Source organism: Dermacentor albipictus, chromosome 2, assembly GCF_038994185.2.
Source record: "Dermacentor albipictus isolate Rhodes 1998 colony chromosome 2, USDA_Dalb.pri_finalv2, whole genome shotgun sequence".
Classification (NCBI taxonomy): Eukaryota; Metazoa; Arthropoda; class Arachnida; order Ixodida; family Ixodidae; genus Dermacentor; species Dermacentor albipictus.
The window spans coordinates 172,463,734-172,483,420 of record NC_091822.1 but is presented as its reverse complement, the minus strand read 5'-3'; the positions used below and the strand labels follow the sequence as shown (position 1 = coordinate 172,483,420).

General features: G+C 47.3%; 1 protein-coding gene and 1 long non-coding RNA gene across 2 annotated transcripts in view; one reads left to right on the top strand and one right to left on the bottom strand.

Moving 5' to 3' along the window:
• LOC135900917 (uncharacterized) overlaps positions 1-3,964 on the bottom strand; it is a 33,039-nt gene extending 29,075 nt beyond the window's left edge. Inside the window, exons 1-2 of the long non-coding RNA XR_010563977.1 lie at positions 3,781-3,964; positions 3,315-3,503 (exon numbers count right to left, since the gene is read on the bottom strand). This is a non-coding gene — a long non-coding RNA (uncharacterized lncRNA). The remainder of the gene's footprint in view (positions 1-3,314; positions 3,504-3,780) is intronic.
• A 3,284-nt stretch (positions 3,965-7,248) lies between these two features.
• Positions 7,249-19,109, top strand: LOC135900881 (endothelin-converting enzyme-like 1). The gene is made up of 3 exons (XM_065430475.1): positions 7,249-7,783; positions 11,424-11,611; positions 14,878-19,109. Exons 1-3 carry the CDS (start codon positions 7,342-7,344, stop codon positions 16,795-16,797), a joined length of 2,550 nt encoding a protein of 849 aa, XP_065286547.1. The 5' UTR covers positions 7,249-7,341; the 3' UTR covers positions 16,798-19,109.
• Positions 19,110-19,687: the final 578 nt, after the last annotated feature.

Genomic DNA, 19,687 nt, shown 5'->3' with positions numbered 1-19,687 from the left:
ATACCACGATAGCGATTATTTTGTAAAGGAAAATATTCTCTCATTTGCTACTGGTCCATTTGTCGGAAAGGCTTAATTGCCCGCAGTAGAATTGCCCGCAGGAGCTCATTCGTTGTGACACTTTGTCCTTTTTTTCGCAGGGGCCACAAGACGTGTCACGTTTGGCCACTTGCACGACGACCCTCGGCCACTTGCACGACGTGAACTCGTGGAGCAACGCACGCGGCACTCTCGAGAACTGGTTCAGAAAGTATACAGCCAAATAAGAGAGGCTGTTCATTCCCACCGTCGTTATTTATTCGTTGTCATGCCGTGATCATCGTTTTGGCATTGTCACTGCGTGGTCGTCTTGTATTAGTAATTGTGCTACCGTCATCATTATGCCGTTGTCGTCACTTCTTGGCCTTCATTTCGTAGTCATTATTTCTTCTTTGTCGTACTGTTTTCATCGTGCTATTTTGTCATACTATTTTCATCGTACCGTCCTTGTCATACCATCGCCCTCCTCGGTATTCATTACCATTGCATCGTCGTCGCGCGTGGGAACTGCATGTCGGGGCGCCACAATTTTACGTTGACGGAGGTATTTTCCGATGAAGATGTGTCCAACTCGGTCGTTTGCCTTGTACTTGTACATTGTAGCTAAAGAATGGATGCGTGTCTCGAAAACACCAGTGAACACTTCGCCTGAACTGATTCTCACAGGGCATTGGACCCGCATATATATATATATATATATATATATATATATATATATATATATATATATATATATATATATATATATATATATATATATATATATATATATATATATATATATATATATATACATATGTATATATATATATATATATATATATATATATATATATATATATATATATATATATATATATATATATATATATATATATATATATATAGGTACGTTCTTCTAAAAGGGAGAGGGAGTCGGCCAGGGTCTGTTAGCGGGAAGGGTGTAGGATTGAAGAGCTAAGTGTATTCAACGTGTGTGGAGGAATGTGAGGTAGCGCCGTGTGTCAGCTGGCCGTGTGATAGATACTAAGATACTAAGCAACCCAATAAAAATAACTAAGTGCTGTTGCCAATAGTTTGAAATATAGCATAGCGAATAGATTCTAAAGCTACCTTTCAAACGTTTATGCCTATTGGTTGCATTCTTTTGAACTTATGGATGAGGTATGATTCTCTGTATTTTCTCTCTTGCGCAGAACGGAAATTTGACTGTAGGACGTAGAGTTTAAGTTCATCAAAGTTATGACCTATTTGGTTGAAACGCTTGGCGACGCCTTTGGGAAGCTTTTTAGCTGTGTCCGCGCGATGCCCGTTTAACTTGACATTCATTGATTGTCCCGTTTCACCGATATATTGTTTCTTATGACAGGAAAATTCAAGCATATAAACCACATCGGAACTAGCGCAAGTAAAGCTGGTTTTCACTTCGTGTGTATAACTATTTGCGGTACTTTCAATTTCAATGTCACTTTGAAGGTGCATGCAGGTTTTGCACCTGGGGCGACAACATGCTTTTATTACGGGGGAATGATGTTGGTTGACTTTCGTGTGCACTAACATGTCTTTAAAGTTTCTGTTGCGGCAATAGGTCACCCTTGGTACCACCGAGAACGCTTTTCTCAGACGCTCGTTACTTGATAATATTTGGTGGCATTTTTGTAGGATGTTGTTTATGTTTGGGAGGGCATTAGAATATTTTGTTATAAAGGCTGGTGGTCCCTCATATTCTGGTGTAGGCTGTTTCTTAGCTAATTCCGACTGCCTCTACAATATTGACGCGACGTCATAAGCTCTGTCGAGAGGAATTTGTGGATAGTTTCTTTCTGCTAGCGTTGCTTTAAGGTCATTCAGGCGGTGGATATAATCGTTATACTCGCTGCAAATTTTTCTTATTCCTTTCGCTTGTCCGACAGAAATTTCTTGCTTGCAGTGTCGCAGGTGATGACTGTTGTAATATAAATGTTGCTGGTTGTCCGTAGGCTTCCGGTAAAGTTTCGTTCTCAGTTTTCCATTTCCTGTGTAGACCGTCGTGTCGAGGAAGTTGATTTGACTATGAGAGTGGTGGGCAGTAAATTTAATACCCGGGTGAAAGTGGTTGAAATGGCTAATTAAGCCGGTTAACGCGCTTGTGCCGTGTTCCCATGTTATAAATGTGCCTTCAATGTAACGCAGATAGGTGTGGAGTTTTAAAGGCTATGACTTTATCAGGTTTGCTCCAAGCTTCCCATGAAAACAGTGGAATACGTGGGAGCGAATGGTGTTCCCATGGTAGTGCCAAAACTTTGCACGTAGTGAATAGAATAGAATCGAAATAGTTGAGCGTAAGAAGTAACCTAAGGAGCGACAGGTAAACTTCAAGAATGGGCGCTTGGGGATTGACTGCGTGGGATTTCGATACGGCTTCAATTCCCTCACTCATGTGTATGTTTGTGTGAAGGGCAGGAACATCTAAAATGACTAGAATAGCGCGGTCGGAAAGGATTTGGTTAGCGTTAATGCCATCGATAATTCGAAAGAAGTGGGGCGTGTCTTGAAAAATAGATGGGAGGGTGGTGAGGATGTTTGACAGGCGGCGATCTAAAAATGTAGCTAGTGACTCGGTAGGTGTGTTGTTATTAGACACTGTAGGTCGGCCTTTAATTTCTGCGGTGAATATTTCTTCTAGGAGAACTTTGTGTATTTTAAGAAAGTAAAAGCGGCCTGCTTCTTTGTTCTTGGATATCATGAAGCGATATTCAGATTGCGTGATTAGTTCGAACGACAGCAGCTCCGCTATTGTGCTTTGAACGAAATTGCTGTATAGTTTCAAATTGGGTTAGAGCTGAGTTTTCTGTAACGTGTGTGGTTGCTCAGCTGTTTGGAGGCCTCACTTTTGTACTTTTCGATAGGTCAGATTACGATACTGCCGCCTTTGTCTGCTGCATCTATTACAATATAATTTCTTTCCGCGAGTTCTTTAATTGCTGCTGAGAATGGGAAAAATTTTTGTGTTTGAGGCAATGCCGTGTTGACTCTAGAATTTCCTTTGAGACTAGCTTTATGTATAAATCTGGGTGTGGGCCCTGTTCGGCTTCCAGTGTCCACGTGCTGGGTGGTCTAAGAGAGTCTCTATATTGTCTTCCTACGTCTGCCCCATCGAAAAAGAATTCTTTGATGCGCATGCGTCTTCAAAACATCTTGTACATTGTACTACATGACTGAGAAGAGGAGTATTCGGCGTGTCCTGCAGGCACCAACATTTTAAAAGCATATTTAATAAAAGTAACTATACGTACAAGCATCAGTAGATGGCATCACCGCAGGTGGGAACTGATGATCCCTTGCAGAGGAAGAAAAGGAGGAGGCTGTCAGCAATTCGTGGATCCTTACATGCACCGCAGCCTCGTGTGTATAGCCGGTCATGCTACGAGTTGCTTGCCTCTTGCCAATTTGCCTGTCTGCTGTCCACATAAGGCTGGTGTACGCTGCGCAGTGGCAAAATTATCTTGATTGTAATATGTATTGCCTGGGATAATTCACAAGTAATATATATATAAAGCAGAGATAGTTACACAATCGAAAGTAGGAAGCGTATCTACATCTGATGGACGCTGTACACAAAGCAGCCATACGTTCGGTAGTAGCCTTACACACGTACGCATGTATGACACGCATCTTTAGTTGGCGCTGAAAACGCGTGATTATGAACATCCGTGCACGCATAGTCCACTGATTACGAGGCTGCAAAATACGGTTACTCACACACCACACAGGAACTCTGATGACTGCTACTGCCTTCTTGCAGAATTAACGGCACTGTCTCATAACGGGACCTTTAGCGTCCCACTACGTCGGCACGGAGACACTGAAGCAGACTCCGTGCTTGCAAGCACGTCCGAAGGCCTCCACACACGACTGCTCGCGTGGCATGTCCCTGTCAGTGCAGTTTGAGAATTGGGAAGTTTCTTTCTCCTTTTCTGCGCTTGAGACGGCGGAACCGCATGAAATGAGCAACGTGGTGGGAGGTAAATGGAATTAAAGTACATTTATCCTTTGACTTGATTAGTGGTGATGTAATTTGGAACTTACTTCGATCGCACGCCAGGGGCCGCGCAACGGCAGTGGGCTTTTACGGCACGCTTTAATTCAATATCGCCTTTTTCGTGTAGTCTGAGTGGTACTTGGCGTCCTGTCAGCTTCTAGTTATGGGACGTCGAGTGGGTGCACTTAGCAGGAATTAATCTAATCTAAAAGAAGAGGAAAGGGTAAGTGGGAGTCGCGATATCTTTAGTATATATAGTACGTCAGTTTAGGATGAAAAGAATGGCGAGCGCAGCTAAGAATTAAAAAAAAACCCTAAGATTATTCCCAGTGGCAGACCGGCAGTAACGATTGTCGAAACAGATAAAAGAAGGAAGAAAGCGCGAAAAAAAAAGAAACTTATCGAAAACGTTTAAAAGTACTACGCGTAATACTTTAACCTCAGGTTTAAAAGAAGATGAAAAAACAGAGAAAAGTGCATTTCCCTCTTTGTCCCTTGTGTTGGCGCTAATCCCGGCCACGGCGGCCGCATTTCGATGGGGGCGAAATGCGAAAACACCCGTGTGCTTAGATTTAGGTGCACGTTAAAGAACCCCAGGTGGTCAAAATTTCCGGAGTCCTCCACTACGGCGTGCCTCATAATCAGAAAGTGGTTTTGGCACGTAAAACCCCAAATATTATTATTATTATTATTGTGTTGGCGCTGAATTTTCGTAATCATACATATAGTAGAGTGCAGAACGTTGTCCCTGGATTTTCTGTATATAGGCTGTGCCCGGGGGAAAGCTGATAAAACCTTGATCGGAGACATTTAATATACAAGTTCGATGTTTGATTGTCTATTATCAGCGAAAAGAATCAGCTTCTCTAGCCTGACATCTAGGCGAAACAGGACCATTCGCTCCATAAACTTGATGACATTTGAAGTGAGGGATATTGACCGGTAGGACTTGAGATGTCTTGCAGGACGCTCGGGCTTTAAAATAGGGACGATTTCAATTCGGCAGAGCTTACGCAGGTACTCGATACTTCTATATAGTCGTTCAATATACGGTCATGAAAACTCTTATCAATGTTCCGCAATGCTTGTTATGTCACACCGTCTTCCCCTGGGGCTGTGCGGCGTTTGGAGAGGCTGAAAGCGTGTCGCAGCTCCTAAAGAGTGAAATTTGCCTCGTCCATATGGCAGCCAGGACCATAGGAAGCATTTGACTTGTCAAAGAAGGCCGGAACGTCGCCATTTGTGGTATCACTGGACATACGAGAGACGAGAAGGTCTGCAAATGCCTCCCCTGGAACTTTGGGTTACTGACCAGTCGCTATGCGCGATGCAGCCACGAGAGAGCACTCTCTCGTCCTGTCTGGTGTGTGTGTTTGTGTTACTTGCCGTGGTTAGTTTCGCTCGGCGCATTTAAAAATGAATGAATACAAACTAGCCCAGTTTATCGCTTTCCTCAATTCAGAGTATGCAGTTAAACTTCAGCATAATACCCTTCCCCCTGTGATTCCATGAAGAAGTTTTTGCCACGAAGTCTTTAAAAGGACACATGCCTTGAAGGCTCTCAGAAGCACTTGCTTCATTGGTATCACTGTATTATAGAAAGGCGCTTTGTTCTTCTTGACACTGATGGTCCACCCGTGGCTCTGATTTGAAAGAAACGTCCGTACAATTTATGCTCGCAACATCCGTGACAGCGCGATGATTTACGATGCTTCGTTCCGCATTTACAAAAGCAGTCGCGCTGAGACGCAATTTAAATTGTAAGAAGATATGGAACGATCATGGGTGATGATTTATAGCTACAGGGACTGTGATAGTAATCGTCCTCCCTGCGAGCGAGAAATGACTTTCGCTGTCATAAACATCGGTGTGGAGGATATCACGTGTCAACGAGCAGATGAAGCTGTTTGCGGATGCCGTTGACGCTTATAATTTTGTTCGTTTTCACATTATGAATGATCGAATGAGACACATGATGCTGTTGACTGAACGACTTTACTTTCGCACTCCTTCTGTTTGTGTTTTCAATATTGCGGTCTGGTTATCACGGGAAAGGCAGGCGTGCTAGCACAGACTCAGGTAGAAAAAAAAAAAGACCGCCCAAACACCGTTTATCAATTGGGAGGTCGTACAGTGGCGAAAATGAAGACATAAAAACCTATCTGCGCATGCTCAAGGCAAGACAGCGTCACTTCGTCAATCATAGAAACATTTTCATGCACGTTATCAAGCGTTCCACACAATTTCTTCCAGTTCGCACATGATTGCATAAAGCATTAAGAGTAAGAAGAAACGAGTCGTGAGTATCCCCTACATTCAATCTCTGTCACATACACTTACAGAATGCAGGGAGGGAATACGGGGTAAACGTTGAGTTTGCCGCTGACATTAAGTGAAGGAATATATGCGCCGCCCGGTAAAGAAAGACCAGTCGAACTGCAAGAAAATACCTGACAGATGGTATGTAATACAAACCAACAAGATTGCTGAATGCCGTATGGACGTGGTTAATAAATTACCTTTAAGCTGTGGTCACTCCTATGTAGGGTAGACGGGGTGATGCAATATCAGAAATTAGTGGAGCATAAACGTTCGTGTGCCCACGAACGTTTGGTGGCCGCGTTTTTGTTTGTTTGAACAGTTTCAAATTATTTCGAATGCCATGGACCAATGTGTACCGAAAAAAAAAAAATCAACGGTGAGTGCTAAGACCTACCGCGCGCTCTAACATTTATACCACGTGTCCGGCCTATTATTTCCTTCTTCCATGGTGGTGTGGATGCACAGTGATGACACTGCAGCGTAACGGAACCGTGTCGTTTACGGGTGCAAAAGCTGCTGAAGAACACTGTGTATAGGACGACATTAGTTCGGTTACTATAGTGTGTGCCATGTAGTCTGCGTGGTTTTGATCGGACGTATCTCGCGGCGTTCGAGGGATACAAGTTTACGTTGAGAGAGGCGTTTCCCGGTGAGAACGTGTTCAACTGCAACGTGCTGTGTGTATACTTGCAAATAGTCTCAAAAATAAAAAAAGAACAGCGCTACTTACAAACAAGCAAGAAAGCTTTGCCTTAAGCAGATGCCCACAGCGCTCGGGACCCACATAATTTCCTGCCAGGCTTAAAAATGTCGAGAAGAAGACCTAGAAGACGAGGGGAAAGAAGCGTGTGAGCAGACGAAGGAGAAGAAGAAAGCGCGCGAGGAGAATAGGTCTTCGGATTCGGCAAGCCAGCCTAGATCACTCGTCGCCTCGGTTGTACGTATAGCGCCGACCACCGATGGATCCTGAGCAGCCTTCACACACGGCCGAGACCCCGGTGCGGAGGAAGATGGCGAGGGGCAGGAAGATAAAAGCGCCCAAGACGCCCCAAGGCGCGGAGGAACATAGCGCGGCTGCCGCGGCAATCGCCCCAAGAGACTCGCCCCGGGTCGGCGAGGTTTCCGAGCACGGCAGGGACGAAGACGCTCGTCACCGAAGAGAAGACGGGCCGCGAGATGACGCGACGCCTTTTGGGCGTTCCCAGCACGTCCTCGATGACAGCGCAGGCGGCACCGACGTGCCGAGGCCAGCCGTCAAGGCGTCCTCGTGTCCGGCAACCTCCGTCGGGCCGGGGACTGGAGAAACGGGATCGCTCAAGGAGCACGCAGCGCCGGACGCACCGCACTACCACAACCCCGGCGCTGCGACACTGGATGGGCCTTCCAGGTTACATATGACAGGTACGAGTATGTTACTGCTAACGTCGCGAAATCGAGCGGACGGATTCACTTCCATGGATTACCTCGAATACGGGCTTCTTCCTCCACGAAAAAGATAAAGCAAGAAAAGGAAGAAAAAATTGGAGGACGCTTAAGCTTCGCTTTCAAGAGTGTAACGCGATAGCGTTATCGCATCCCGTTCGCACCGCCTACTCAAACGCGCTACGCCAGCCAAATGTCGCGATCGGCAGAGATAGCCGGGCCCCGACGCGCCATGAAGGCCGACGCGGTCATGGGGCGAGTGGCGCGCGATGTGTCGGGGCAGCGCCGTACATTGCGAGGAGGGGGTCTTCTGTGTTTGCCTCAAGATGGCTCTGCGTGTGCGCAGAGCGCAGAAGAAATTTAGCGGAAGCGTACTTCGCTACTCGTGAAACTGCGACTTCTGTAAGTTACATGACCATAATTACCTATATACACCGCAGTATAACCTTCTACGGTACGTTTCTAAGGAAACACCGCATTCACTAGAGGCAATTTTGCCCCGTTTTGAAGGAACGAACTCGTGGCTGAGTGGTAGCGCCTCCGTCTCACACCCCGGAGACCCTGGTTCGATTCCCACCAGCCCTTCTTGCAAGATATTTTTTATTTAGGAAGTGCCTTCTGGGATTTATAGCTCACGACCAACGCCGCCGACGCCAACGACACCGGCTTTTCTGCGACACGAGCTCCTTAACGCTGTCGCATTAAAATGCGGTTCCGTATAATTACAGGAGAAGCTCTTCGCAAATCTCGTAGCAGTCGCCGGAACTTGATCATAATGAATTTAGCGCAGTATTATCTCTCATTAGTATGCATCTCAGCAAGGGTCCGTGTCGAACCACTATAATTGTGTCAGAAGCGTTTCTTTCCGGTCTCTCACCTTGCTCACGTGAAGTATGTGTGGTGATGCATTACGATTCCCTTTGTTACTGATATTGACAGGTATGTTTAAGTATTCTCTAAGCACTGCGCAACTAGCGATACTCTCCACGTGCATCACTCAGCCGTATCGCGTGCACCACTAGTCAGGCGTAGCTGGTTAAGGTTCATACTGTAATTGGGGTTATCGCGTAAGTGGTCTCATTGTATTTGTTGGTCCTAGAAGAATGTCCCCATTTGATCAAGCTTTCGGTATGAATGACATGATAATGATAAACATGTACTGACGGTCTTAAAGAAAGCCTTTTCTGGCGTATGAGCTTTCTCTGAAATATTGTGTGCTATGTAGTTTTTTAGAATCAAGGTGATATCTCGTGTTCTAAGCCCGCGTTAACTTTCTTTTTATTTTTTTAACATTCCTATCATTTTTCGTCTAAAAAAGTTGCTATTGTAACAGAACTTGATCCACTAACTCAAGAGCCGAACTCGGAAGATATTTTTGCAGTGGAGCTTTTGGAACCTCTTTGGGTTTCTATTGACGTTCGCAGCTTCAGCGAGGGAAAGTGAAAGCAGAGTATAAAAGCAGCATCGGGCAGCATAGCGACGCGGCGAGGGTGGGTGGAGCCTAGCGGGGGAGAAGTAGCGGCGTGGCGGCGACACAGGTGGTGTGACGTCATTGCTCTCCTATAAAAGCCTGCGGGCTCGCTTTGGCGGATTTCAAGAAGCTACCAAGTACACGGCGTCGGAGCTAGCATGCATCAGAGCTAAGGCGCGGTGGTTGCCGCCGCGTCGCATCAGTGCAGCGTCTGGCACAGTACACCGACGCATATGGTTTCTCGGCAAATCGCTTCTGTTGTGGCGGGCGCCTCAAATGACGCACCGTCCCAACCGAAACCCCCACAGAGGAAGACGGCATGAATTTTTCTGAAGCCTTAACTTCCTCCAGCTCCGCTGGTCTCTGGTGTTTGCGATAGCAGAGCCACGTATATTTTTTTTTCATAAGTGCATTCCTCATTGGCAGACTGTCCTCGCTAATATGTCCGAAATCACAAGTGACTGGCTCTTAAGAACAGTTTCAGCGTAAGAGATTTGTTTGTGAATAGGGTCCCAGATCCGCAGAGATTCGCAAGATCGAGGTAGTTTCATGTGAAGTTGGATGAAGTTTGTTTCTAAAAAAACTCGTATTTTTTTCTTTACTTTTTTGAAAAGTCATGCTATACTCACGGTGGGGAAAAATTTTTTCTCACGGGGAAATCTCTCCATCTTTAGAATTTCTTCAGAACTGCGGTCGAATTCACGAAGGCTTTCTTTCGTAAGGGATACCACTGGCCAGTCACCATCGGTAACGACGTGTCTAATGCCAGGATTAGCTAAAATTTTCTCTTACGAGCTATTCTAGCGTAAGAACTTTTGTGAATATGGGGCCTGATTTCCTTAACCGATGTTCCTGCGCTTGTAGTTGACTATATCGGCCTCACGCTGCCATATATGCCGGCATTTTTGTTTAGCACTGATGGTAGAACGACACCTCTGGTCCCGGGTTCGATGCCCGATGGCGGCAGAGGCCGTGTTTCTACCAGAAAGCCCGCTTTTGTGCATAGCGTTCGCGGCGAATGTATTCCAGTAAACATTACGGTTACATACACTCCACTTGCCGTGAAGCGTGAGACGCAGTCGGGGATCTTTTAATGCTAGCGCGTTCCACTCTTAAAGGCGAAGGTTAGGCGTCCTTTATAACTTTGACAGCGAGTTTCCGCGGTAATTGAGTGAGATCTGTTCATCTTTGCTTGCGCGCCTGCGACAGCACGCTTATTCATTTATTTAGTAAGCGAATGTTTACAAGTTTATGCGGCTGATAAAACTACTATCCTTACTTCGTAGTTGTCTACTATTTTGGTATCGCAATTGATGCTGCGACTTTCGGGCGAAACTGCGACTTTCTATATTGGATGGATGGATGGATGGATGGATGGATGGATGGATGGATGGATGGATGGATGGATGGATGGATGGATGGATGGATGTTATGAGCGTCCCCTTTGGAACGGGGTGGTGGGTTGCGCCATCAAGCTCTTGCTATTATACTGCCTAATGTCTTACCTAGGTTAAACAATAAAAAAAAGACTATGAACTCCCACAACCAAATTTTCTGATCCCTTATTGTGAACTGCGCTTTTGTACGTCATGAATACTCAAACGCCATCTGTCATGTCATGCGTTGTCATCTCATACGCCATCTCATACGTTGTCATAAATACTCAAGCGCCATCTGGTAACATTTCACGAAAACAGCAAACAGAAAAAAAGAAAAAGAAAAAAAATGGCTGTAGCTTAGGTAAGGTTAAGCCCAGGATGCGAAGCATACTAGCCTTTATTTTAGTTGTTGAACCACTGTTTAGCCTGGTGAACTGCTGTTGCTTGGCTATATTTGGTTCGGCTAGACGAAGAAACACCTCATGCAGGCGAGCGCACGAGCTGAGACCCGGCTATGTAGCTACGCGGCCGCAAGCGAGCGCACGAGTTGAGCCTCCGCTTTTGCAGCTGTTATGATGTCATATGGTAGCTACGCGGCCGCGCGCGGCGCAGCAAGGAAGAGCGTGGTTGTGCGGCTAGTATGCTTCGCATAAAAGAACCTGGGTGCGTTCTATGCCGGCACTTCCTCCAAGATTTAAAGCGAATACAAATGCGTTAGCGGAAGAAAACCCTACATCGAGTGATCCCCGATCTTTCCACTTTCTCGCAGGCCTGACCTTGAGCAGGACAGCGGCGCGTTCGTCGCGAAGCAGCACGGCCGACGGACCTCGCGCGGGCCGAGGCGGGAACCGAGTGTCGCCCGTGATGCCCAGCACGGAGCTGAGCGCGGCCAGGTCGGCGACGGGCCCAGACAGCGGCCACAGGCAGGCGCCGCAGGGCCACTTCCAGCCCATACCCGTGCGTGAGCGGGGTGGTATACTAGGGTGGTTGCTTTGGCTAGTTGGTAATTCATGATCAAAAATAACGTACAGCGCGAAGGACAAGGACAGCGATAGACGACATACACAGCGCTATATGTCGCTGTGTATGTCGTCTATCGCTGTCCTTGTCCTTCGCGCTGTACGTTATTTTTGGTGGTGGTGTAGTCTCGCGGCTTTCCCCGAATGCGCTGTACGGCCGAGTGATGCTCGGTTGTGAAGCGCGTCTCCCTGCTTGTAGGGGAAAAATAAAAGAAGCTCAAGCCGACCAAAACCGAGTCTAAAGACACAGTACCGGACCCTGGCACGTCTCCTTCCACAGAATTCGTTTGTGAACTCGCGTCCACGACAAGCCTCATAGCTTAGGTTGGGAAGACCTTTGCACGCCCTTGACAAATGCTTGTTTCATGGCATTTGGCCGCAGTGCAATTTATTTTGTTTATTTATTTTCGATACCCTCAATCGCCGAGGCATTGCAGAGGTGAGGGGGTGACAATGTATAAAGAAAGAAAAAAAAAACAGAATGAAACGTGCAGCGTTATACAGTATTAGCGACATATTGTAAAAGTGAAATGAAATATAACAGAATGGTACAAAAACAAATATAACAGAACTGAACAGAAATGAAACACAGCATATTATAAAATACTGGTGGCAAAGTATGAGCGTAAGAGAAATTTGGGAAAGGGAGAAAAGAAAACAGGAGAAAGAAAAAAAATACCTTGAGAAAGCAAAAAAAAAATATTGCAGACATCGCGACACACGTAAAAAGAAAAAGAAAGGAGTGGGCAGGAGAGATACACGAGATGATTAAGCAAGGCTACCACAGTGCAGGTGCGCAGATAAAGAATGGTAGAAAAGAGAATGATCAGAAATGGAAACAATGTCGTCAGGTAGGTGGTTCCAATCGTTTGATGTGTGCGGTAGGAAGGAAAAATACAATGTTTGTGTTGCAAAAAATGCCTTTCACTTTGTGTTTATGGTTAATCCGTGATGAGCGATAAGTGGATGGCGTGATAAGCTCGGCACGTAGTGATGAATGATGGAAGACCTTATGAAAGAGGCAAAGGCGGAAATACGACGCAGTGATAGGGCTTGTTTATTGCTGTTATACTTCATGCACGATAGTAATTAGAAAAGAATGAATCGTGCGGCGTTATTATGAAATAATTCTAGAGACCTAATTAAATTTGCGTGATGAGGGTTCTAGAGTGCAGCGACGTATTCTAACTTCGAGTGCACCAGGGTTTTGTATGGAAGCATTTTGAGCGGAGGTGTAGCTTTATTAACGTTACGTCGTAAGTGCTAATGTGCAGTTAGCACTGTTGCTGATCGTATTAATATGACTATTCCATATTGTATTGTAGGTAGTAGTAACCCCCAAGTACCGGTAAGATGATACATGGTCGAGTTCGATGTCACCTAGTTTGTACGTTGAGGAGCTATCGTACTGCCGAGAAACACTCTATAGTTTGCATTTGTTAGGATTTAAATTCATGAGTCAGTTACGCACCAACTTGCAATGTTATTTAAGTCTGTCTGCAAGATATTTTTATCGCCATCATTAGGTATTTCTCTGTAATGTTCACAGGCGTCGGCAAACAAATGCCCAGAAGAAACGCAGTTAGGCAAATCTTTAATATATATTAAAAACAAAAGTGGGCCTAGAACTGAACACTGGGGTACTCCCGATGTTACATTTATTTCAGATGAGTTATGACCATTAATTGCGACGTACCGCAGGCGGTTTGTTAGAAAGCATTCGAGCCAAGACAGTAGGTAAGTCGAGATTGAGTGAGTAGAGTTTAAACAGTAGTAAGGCGTGATTAACTTTTTCAAAGGCCTTGGAAAAGTAAAAAAAAAAAGAAGCAGGCCATCTTGGTTTGTTTGGGGCTATGAATTATGGGGCTATGAGAGGGCGCGCGCCGTAGTGGAGAGCCCTGGATTAATTTGGTTACCGGGGTGTTCGTTAACGTACACACATGGAAATGTGATCACGTGACCTGTAATTGAACGCACACCCATTATCTATCTATCTATCTATCTATCTATCTATCTATCTATCTATCTATCTATCTATCTATCTATCTATCTATCTATCTATCTATCTATCTATCTATCTATCTATCTATCTATCTATCTATCTATCTATCTATCTATCTATCTATCTATCTATCTATCTATCTATCTATCTATCTATCTATCTATCTATCTATCTATCTATCTATCTATCTATCTATTCATTCATTCATTCATTCATTCATTCATTCATTCATTCATTCATTCATTCATTCATTCATTCATTCACTCATTCATTCATTGTAGTGATGATGTACAACTACAGTGGAGCAACGCAAGTCACGAAACTGTTTATCAAGCGAAACTGTGTCCATCAAAAATAGTGACACTCGCCACAATGATAGTGGTTAGCGCACTCGTCGATCGTTTTATTCTGGTCTGCGGGTCAAGCGCGTCGATTCGTCTCGTCGAACATTACTCGTGGAAGGTTCCAGCAGAACCGCTGCATGGTGCCGGCTTGCCTTACAGGAACCACCACACAATTAGTGTCGTGCATACATTCTGATTACACGAGTTTCGGTCACGAAACGGATCAAACCAGCGATAACGTTCGAGAAACTTCTATTACGGAAAGGAGTGTCCTGTGTTAGAGATTGGCTCTAACACAGGACATATATATATATATATATATATATATATATATATATATATATATGAGCACTTTGCTCAAATTATGTATATGATTTGAGCAAGGAAGCCTCGAGATAGTGTATTTAAGTATATATACTTAAGTATTAAATTAAAAATATGAAGCAATGCTCGACGAATACGTGCAGTGATTATTGACTTAATAAAGGGAATAACCAGACATCCACCCGTTCGTAGCAATTGCTACAAAGGAAACCCATTCGGGTTCCTCGAAAGAAAAGCCTCAGAGTTGAAGAAAAATTCATCCTGGTCCGGGACTATTGTCCTGGTTCGTCCTGGTCCGGGATTATTGACTTGTGTCAGTAATTTTGGTAGTGTACGGTAAAGCAAAGAATAAGATCTGTGGAGCAAGTTTTGGGACACTGTTTAATGTGGCGCATAATGATTCGTACAGCCAAGCGCCATTTCTACAGCTTCAAGCGAATGTTGAAAAACCACGTGCACACTGAGCCAGGCACAGCACAAAGCACGCGTACCGCGGCCACGCTTGAAGCCATAACTCGTGCGCGCTCGTTTCAGGTAAATCCACGGCCGACGCTGCAACCGTTCGCTATGGTCATCATCGGCGCGCACATAACAACCTCCATCGGAGCGACCCTGCTCATGGCGGTGCTCTTCGCCAAGAGGTCCGCTCCCGCCGGAGACGTGTGCCAGTCGCACGAGTGCCGCGAGTACGCGAAGCTGCTGCTGTCTTCCGTCGACACCACGGTCAGTCCCTGCCACAACTTCACGCGCTTTGTGTGCGGTCGCTGGGAACGCAACAGCGAGCTGAGTGTGCGCGAGACTCTGTACGTGCGAGCTGTGGAACGCATGAGGCGGCACCTGTTCGACATCGAGGTGCCTTCCTCGGGACAGAACAGCGTCCAGAGGGCCGCCGCTGTGTATCGCAGCTGCGTGAACGTGCTGCGGGGCCACGCGGACGAAGTCGTCTCTGTCAAGCGGGCTCTGACCGAGGCTGGCATCGCATGGCCTAGGCATTCGGATCCCGCCGATGTAGACCTGGTGCACACGCTCCTGTACGCCTCGTTGAGGCTCGGCTGGGACGTCATCCTGCGCCTAACGCCTCGCTTGTCCGAAGAGCGCACGACGCTGCTGGTGAACCCCGGCAGGGCTTTCCGGCACCTTGTACAGCGGCGACCGAGCGAGGGCGCGGCCTTCGACACCTACTTCAACACACTAAGAAAAGCTTTTGGAAACGGCGACCACGGCGAGGCTAACGTTGCGGAAACTCTGCTCGTCGAGGACATCATTCGCCGCAACCTGACGACGTCCTACTCGCTTCGGACTCCGCGCCAAGTGCTGTCCGAAGCGACGTACTTCCCGCTCGCAGGACATCGCTGGAAGGCCGCCCTCAGCAACCTGACGTTGCATGTGCGCAACTTGGAATTCGTGACGACGGCGCACGACTACGTGGTCGAATTCTTCAGCGTCTGGGAGTCTATGGGTGAAACGCAGGCGCACTATTTGACCTCTTGGGCCGTGGTACAGGTGGCTGCCCTGTACGCCAGCCGCGAGCTGATCGTCAACTTCCACCGCGGCAGCGCGAGACGGGCGGTGGCCTACCACGGCGCGTTTTGCGTCGGCGCCGCGTACGCCTTTTCTCGCCGAGCCGTGTTTCTCCGTTACATGGAAGAGGTGATGCGAGGCAGCACCCGCGCGGACGCGGAGCGCGTGGCCAATCACGTGGTCGAGGCGCTCTTCCGCCGCCTCGTTTCGTGGCCGCTCTACCGTGAGGGCGTCCAGTTCGTCGCCGACTGGTCGGCGCTGTCGCGGGACTTGCTCGGCTTCGACGCCGAAGACCGAACGCCCGGAATCGTTGGCTACGACATGACGACAGACTCGTTCGTCGAAAATTGGCGAAAGTCGACGCTGCTTCCGGAGAGCGCGAGCGACTCGACGGTCATCGAGGCCATTGACTCGGTCGCGCTGCTGGCACTTTTCCACGAGACGCGCACCTTCCAGCTCTTGCCCGTGGCTCTGTCGTTTCCCATCTTCGACGTCAGCCTCGTGACTGCGGTAAATTTCGGCGGACTTGGCGGCCAGGTCGCTTCGGCATTGGGACAGCTCCTGGTTGAGGCGTACAGCACAGACGACGTCGGTTTTGACACCGTTGGTCGTTTCCGGAATATGATGGTGTGCGTGGCGGCGGAATCCAGCCAGCTGCACGCCAAGGCCACCGCAGCCATGGCTGTCACGGCGGCCGCGCTCTTCGACGCCTACGTGGACGACGATCCTCTGCCCGTGCTTCTGCCAGGCCTGGAGCGCTTCACCGGAGCCCAGCTCCTGTTTGTGTCCCTCTGCTTCGCGCTCTGTGAGAATGGTCGCATCGGCTCGGGCATTTGCGATGCGGCACTTCGCAACGTCGCGGCATTCGCCGATGCCTTCCGGTGTGCCCCGGACGCGCCCATGAACCCGCCGGAACGCTGCCAAGTGCCTTGACCGTGGCCTTAACTCAACGTGATCGTGCACGCAGCGGCAAGTGTCTCACTCCATAGTGTCTCACCTTTGCTTTTACCGATCGCCGCACCCTGCACTGCACGTTTTTTATTTATTTGCATATTGTAACTGACTCCGAAGTGTTATTTCCTCGTTTACCGCGTTGCCTGCAGAGACAACGTCATTAGTGAGAGTGCCTACCTCGTAAGTGCTTTTTTTAATGAACTGCACATTACGCTTACCAGGCTTTCTCAGATCAATTTAAGCGCCAATTGTGTCGTTGAATTCGTATGCTCCGAGTACATGGGTAACAAAAGCTTACGTCGCAATGGAGTCCTACACATTTATTCGAGGAGTGCCTGCTCGTGCCCACCCACGGCCGTTTATCAACTCGTACTGTATCTCGTTCGTTTATCAATTCGTACTGTAGGATGACTTAGGTTGACCGGTTCCTTCAGAAGCATCAGCCGTTAAAGGAGGCTGTGACATGCTGCGTAGTTGATGGGGAACTGGTACGCCCAAGTGTAGAAAGAAAGCGGTCTTGAGGCCTTCGTATACACGTGGGGATTTGTCGCTTGAGAAGCAGCTATCTCCAGAGCTGCGACGACACGCCACCGGCGTACAACTGTGCGTCTACCTGCGCGAATCGCACGGTATATGACTGTGGGAACGGCAGGATCACAGTTGCAAACGCCAAGGGTTGTCTATCTTCGGCAGGCGCCGCTGTTGTTCCTGCTGGTCCATAGCTGCGGGCGGGGCTTGAGTCGCTGGCGGGGCCGAGCCGGTTCTTGTTCGCGTTCTAATTATCAAGTTCTGGTTTCCATTTAGGTTCCGGCTGAGGTGCGATGAGCGGCCAGATTTATTCAGAAAGCTAGCCTGGCCATGGAAGCGGACGCACTGAACCCAGCCGAGGAATCGGCGAATATCGCGACCGTCTAGCCGGACGCCGAGCGTGTTCTCCACCGTGTGCAGGGCAAACTGTCTTCATGGCTACCACACACACTAGCAGTGGCGCTACAGGTTCATAGCGACTTTTCAACATGGTGACTTTACACTTGCTAGCTGTACGGGATTATGCTAAACACACCGTGTCGTTCTCCGCGTTCAAAGTAGCTAGTTATTGTGGCTTACGCATTAGGGCTCTGCGAAAAGGACTCACTTAGGACTCACTAAAAGCGCATTGTTGCGGGAATGTAAACAGTTTTTGTCGTGCGCGTTCTTGTGTGAACTTCGTTAGTTTTAGTGATCATCGCACATATTTCGTACCCGTCATCAAGCTTGTGTACTAGATGACTGCACTGATATTGTGAGAGAACTGCCAAGCAACCGGACGGCTTGTTGCGAAATGATACGAGCTTGCTGTTCACCGTATACGTGGCATTCAACCACTCCGGTAGCGAAGCTATTCTACAGGAAGACACGCTGAGAAAATGACAGTCATATCAGGCGTGTGTGTGTTGCCGTGCAAGTAATTTCTCGGTTTCTCGGTGAATCATTCAAGAACAAAGAAGCAACCCTGCATATGTGAGCTTGACTCGAAGAGCTTGACTTTTCCATGTGCTACCGTAGCATAACTGAACAAAATACACTAACACGGAAATTAATTACTGCGCCGTTCAATGTGGCTTGCGCACCACGTGATGGCGTTGCAAATGACATTGCCTAAATAGTTTTATCAGCAACGGTTTTATTTATAGCGCTTCGGAAAAGAGAGAGTGGAAAGACGTCTTTATTGAAAAGTCCCTGCTGGGTTCGGAAGGAAAAGAAAATATCGGGGAGCGCTGTCCTCCACACCACTAAACAGGACGTGGAGAACGCTGGCACACAACTTGTCTTCAACAGTTGAACACCAGCGTCCTCCCTGTCCTGTTCTCTTCTACTCTCCGATTTCTTTGTTTCTTTCGAAGCACTGGAAATGCATCATTTATCAGATATCCAACTAGCATAGCTTTCTGCCATTAGTTCTGCGGAATGCCATATGGAATAGCAAGTGTGCTATTGCACGTTGCCATGGCTGCTCTCACCGAAGTGGCATATACAGCGGAATAACAACGCAAGTTCGTTCTTGCTTACCGACTTAGCTGACTTAAATATATATAGAAAGGCATGTCGTTTATAGTTTCTGTAATTAAACCGGAATACAGTGTCGCGTGTGTCGCAGTCGATATTTTGCAGCGAAGCTGAATATGGCTATGGTTCCGCGCATTTTTGTTCTCTGTGAAGAAAAACTATCGTCATCAATGGCTCATACGCCCGTAAGCATTCATTTTCCCGTAAGCAAGCAAAAAATAAATAATGAAATAGTTTTTTCTTTACAGATTTGTACTGCGACTATGACACTGACTGTTCTTGTAAAGCTAAACTATCTTCGCATAGCCCTGTCAGACGCCGGCTACCTTGGGCGTGGCGTGCGATTAAAATTTTATCGTTGTCCACGCAGCGCCAAACAAAGCGAGTTTCAGGACGCTATGCAGCTGCAGCGGGCCGGGTTTCTTAATGCAGTTGTGCAAGCGGGAAACGAGCGCGCGCCGTTTATGCGTGGAAGCATGTGAATTCGTTAGCCTGGTATAAGCCTGGCTCACGACGCGCCCCTCGTCAAGCTAGGGGGTTGATCCTGAACACCGGAAGGTGCTCTGTCCACGTGGGTCTCATGGGCGCTAGTTAAGTTGCCGAGTCTGACGACGGCATACCGGGAGGTCGCATTTACCGTGTTCATTTACCATGTGGCGTGTGGGTGTAAAGCAGCGAATACCGGCGCATACAAGAGAGCGGAACACGAGGATCATCTTTCAACCGGTCCGGTGTTGCGAGTAAAGTGAAGGACGTGTAATGAATATGCACGTCTCAACGACAATGGGGTCATTTAGACCCGATTCATTTTTATTCTGTGCTT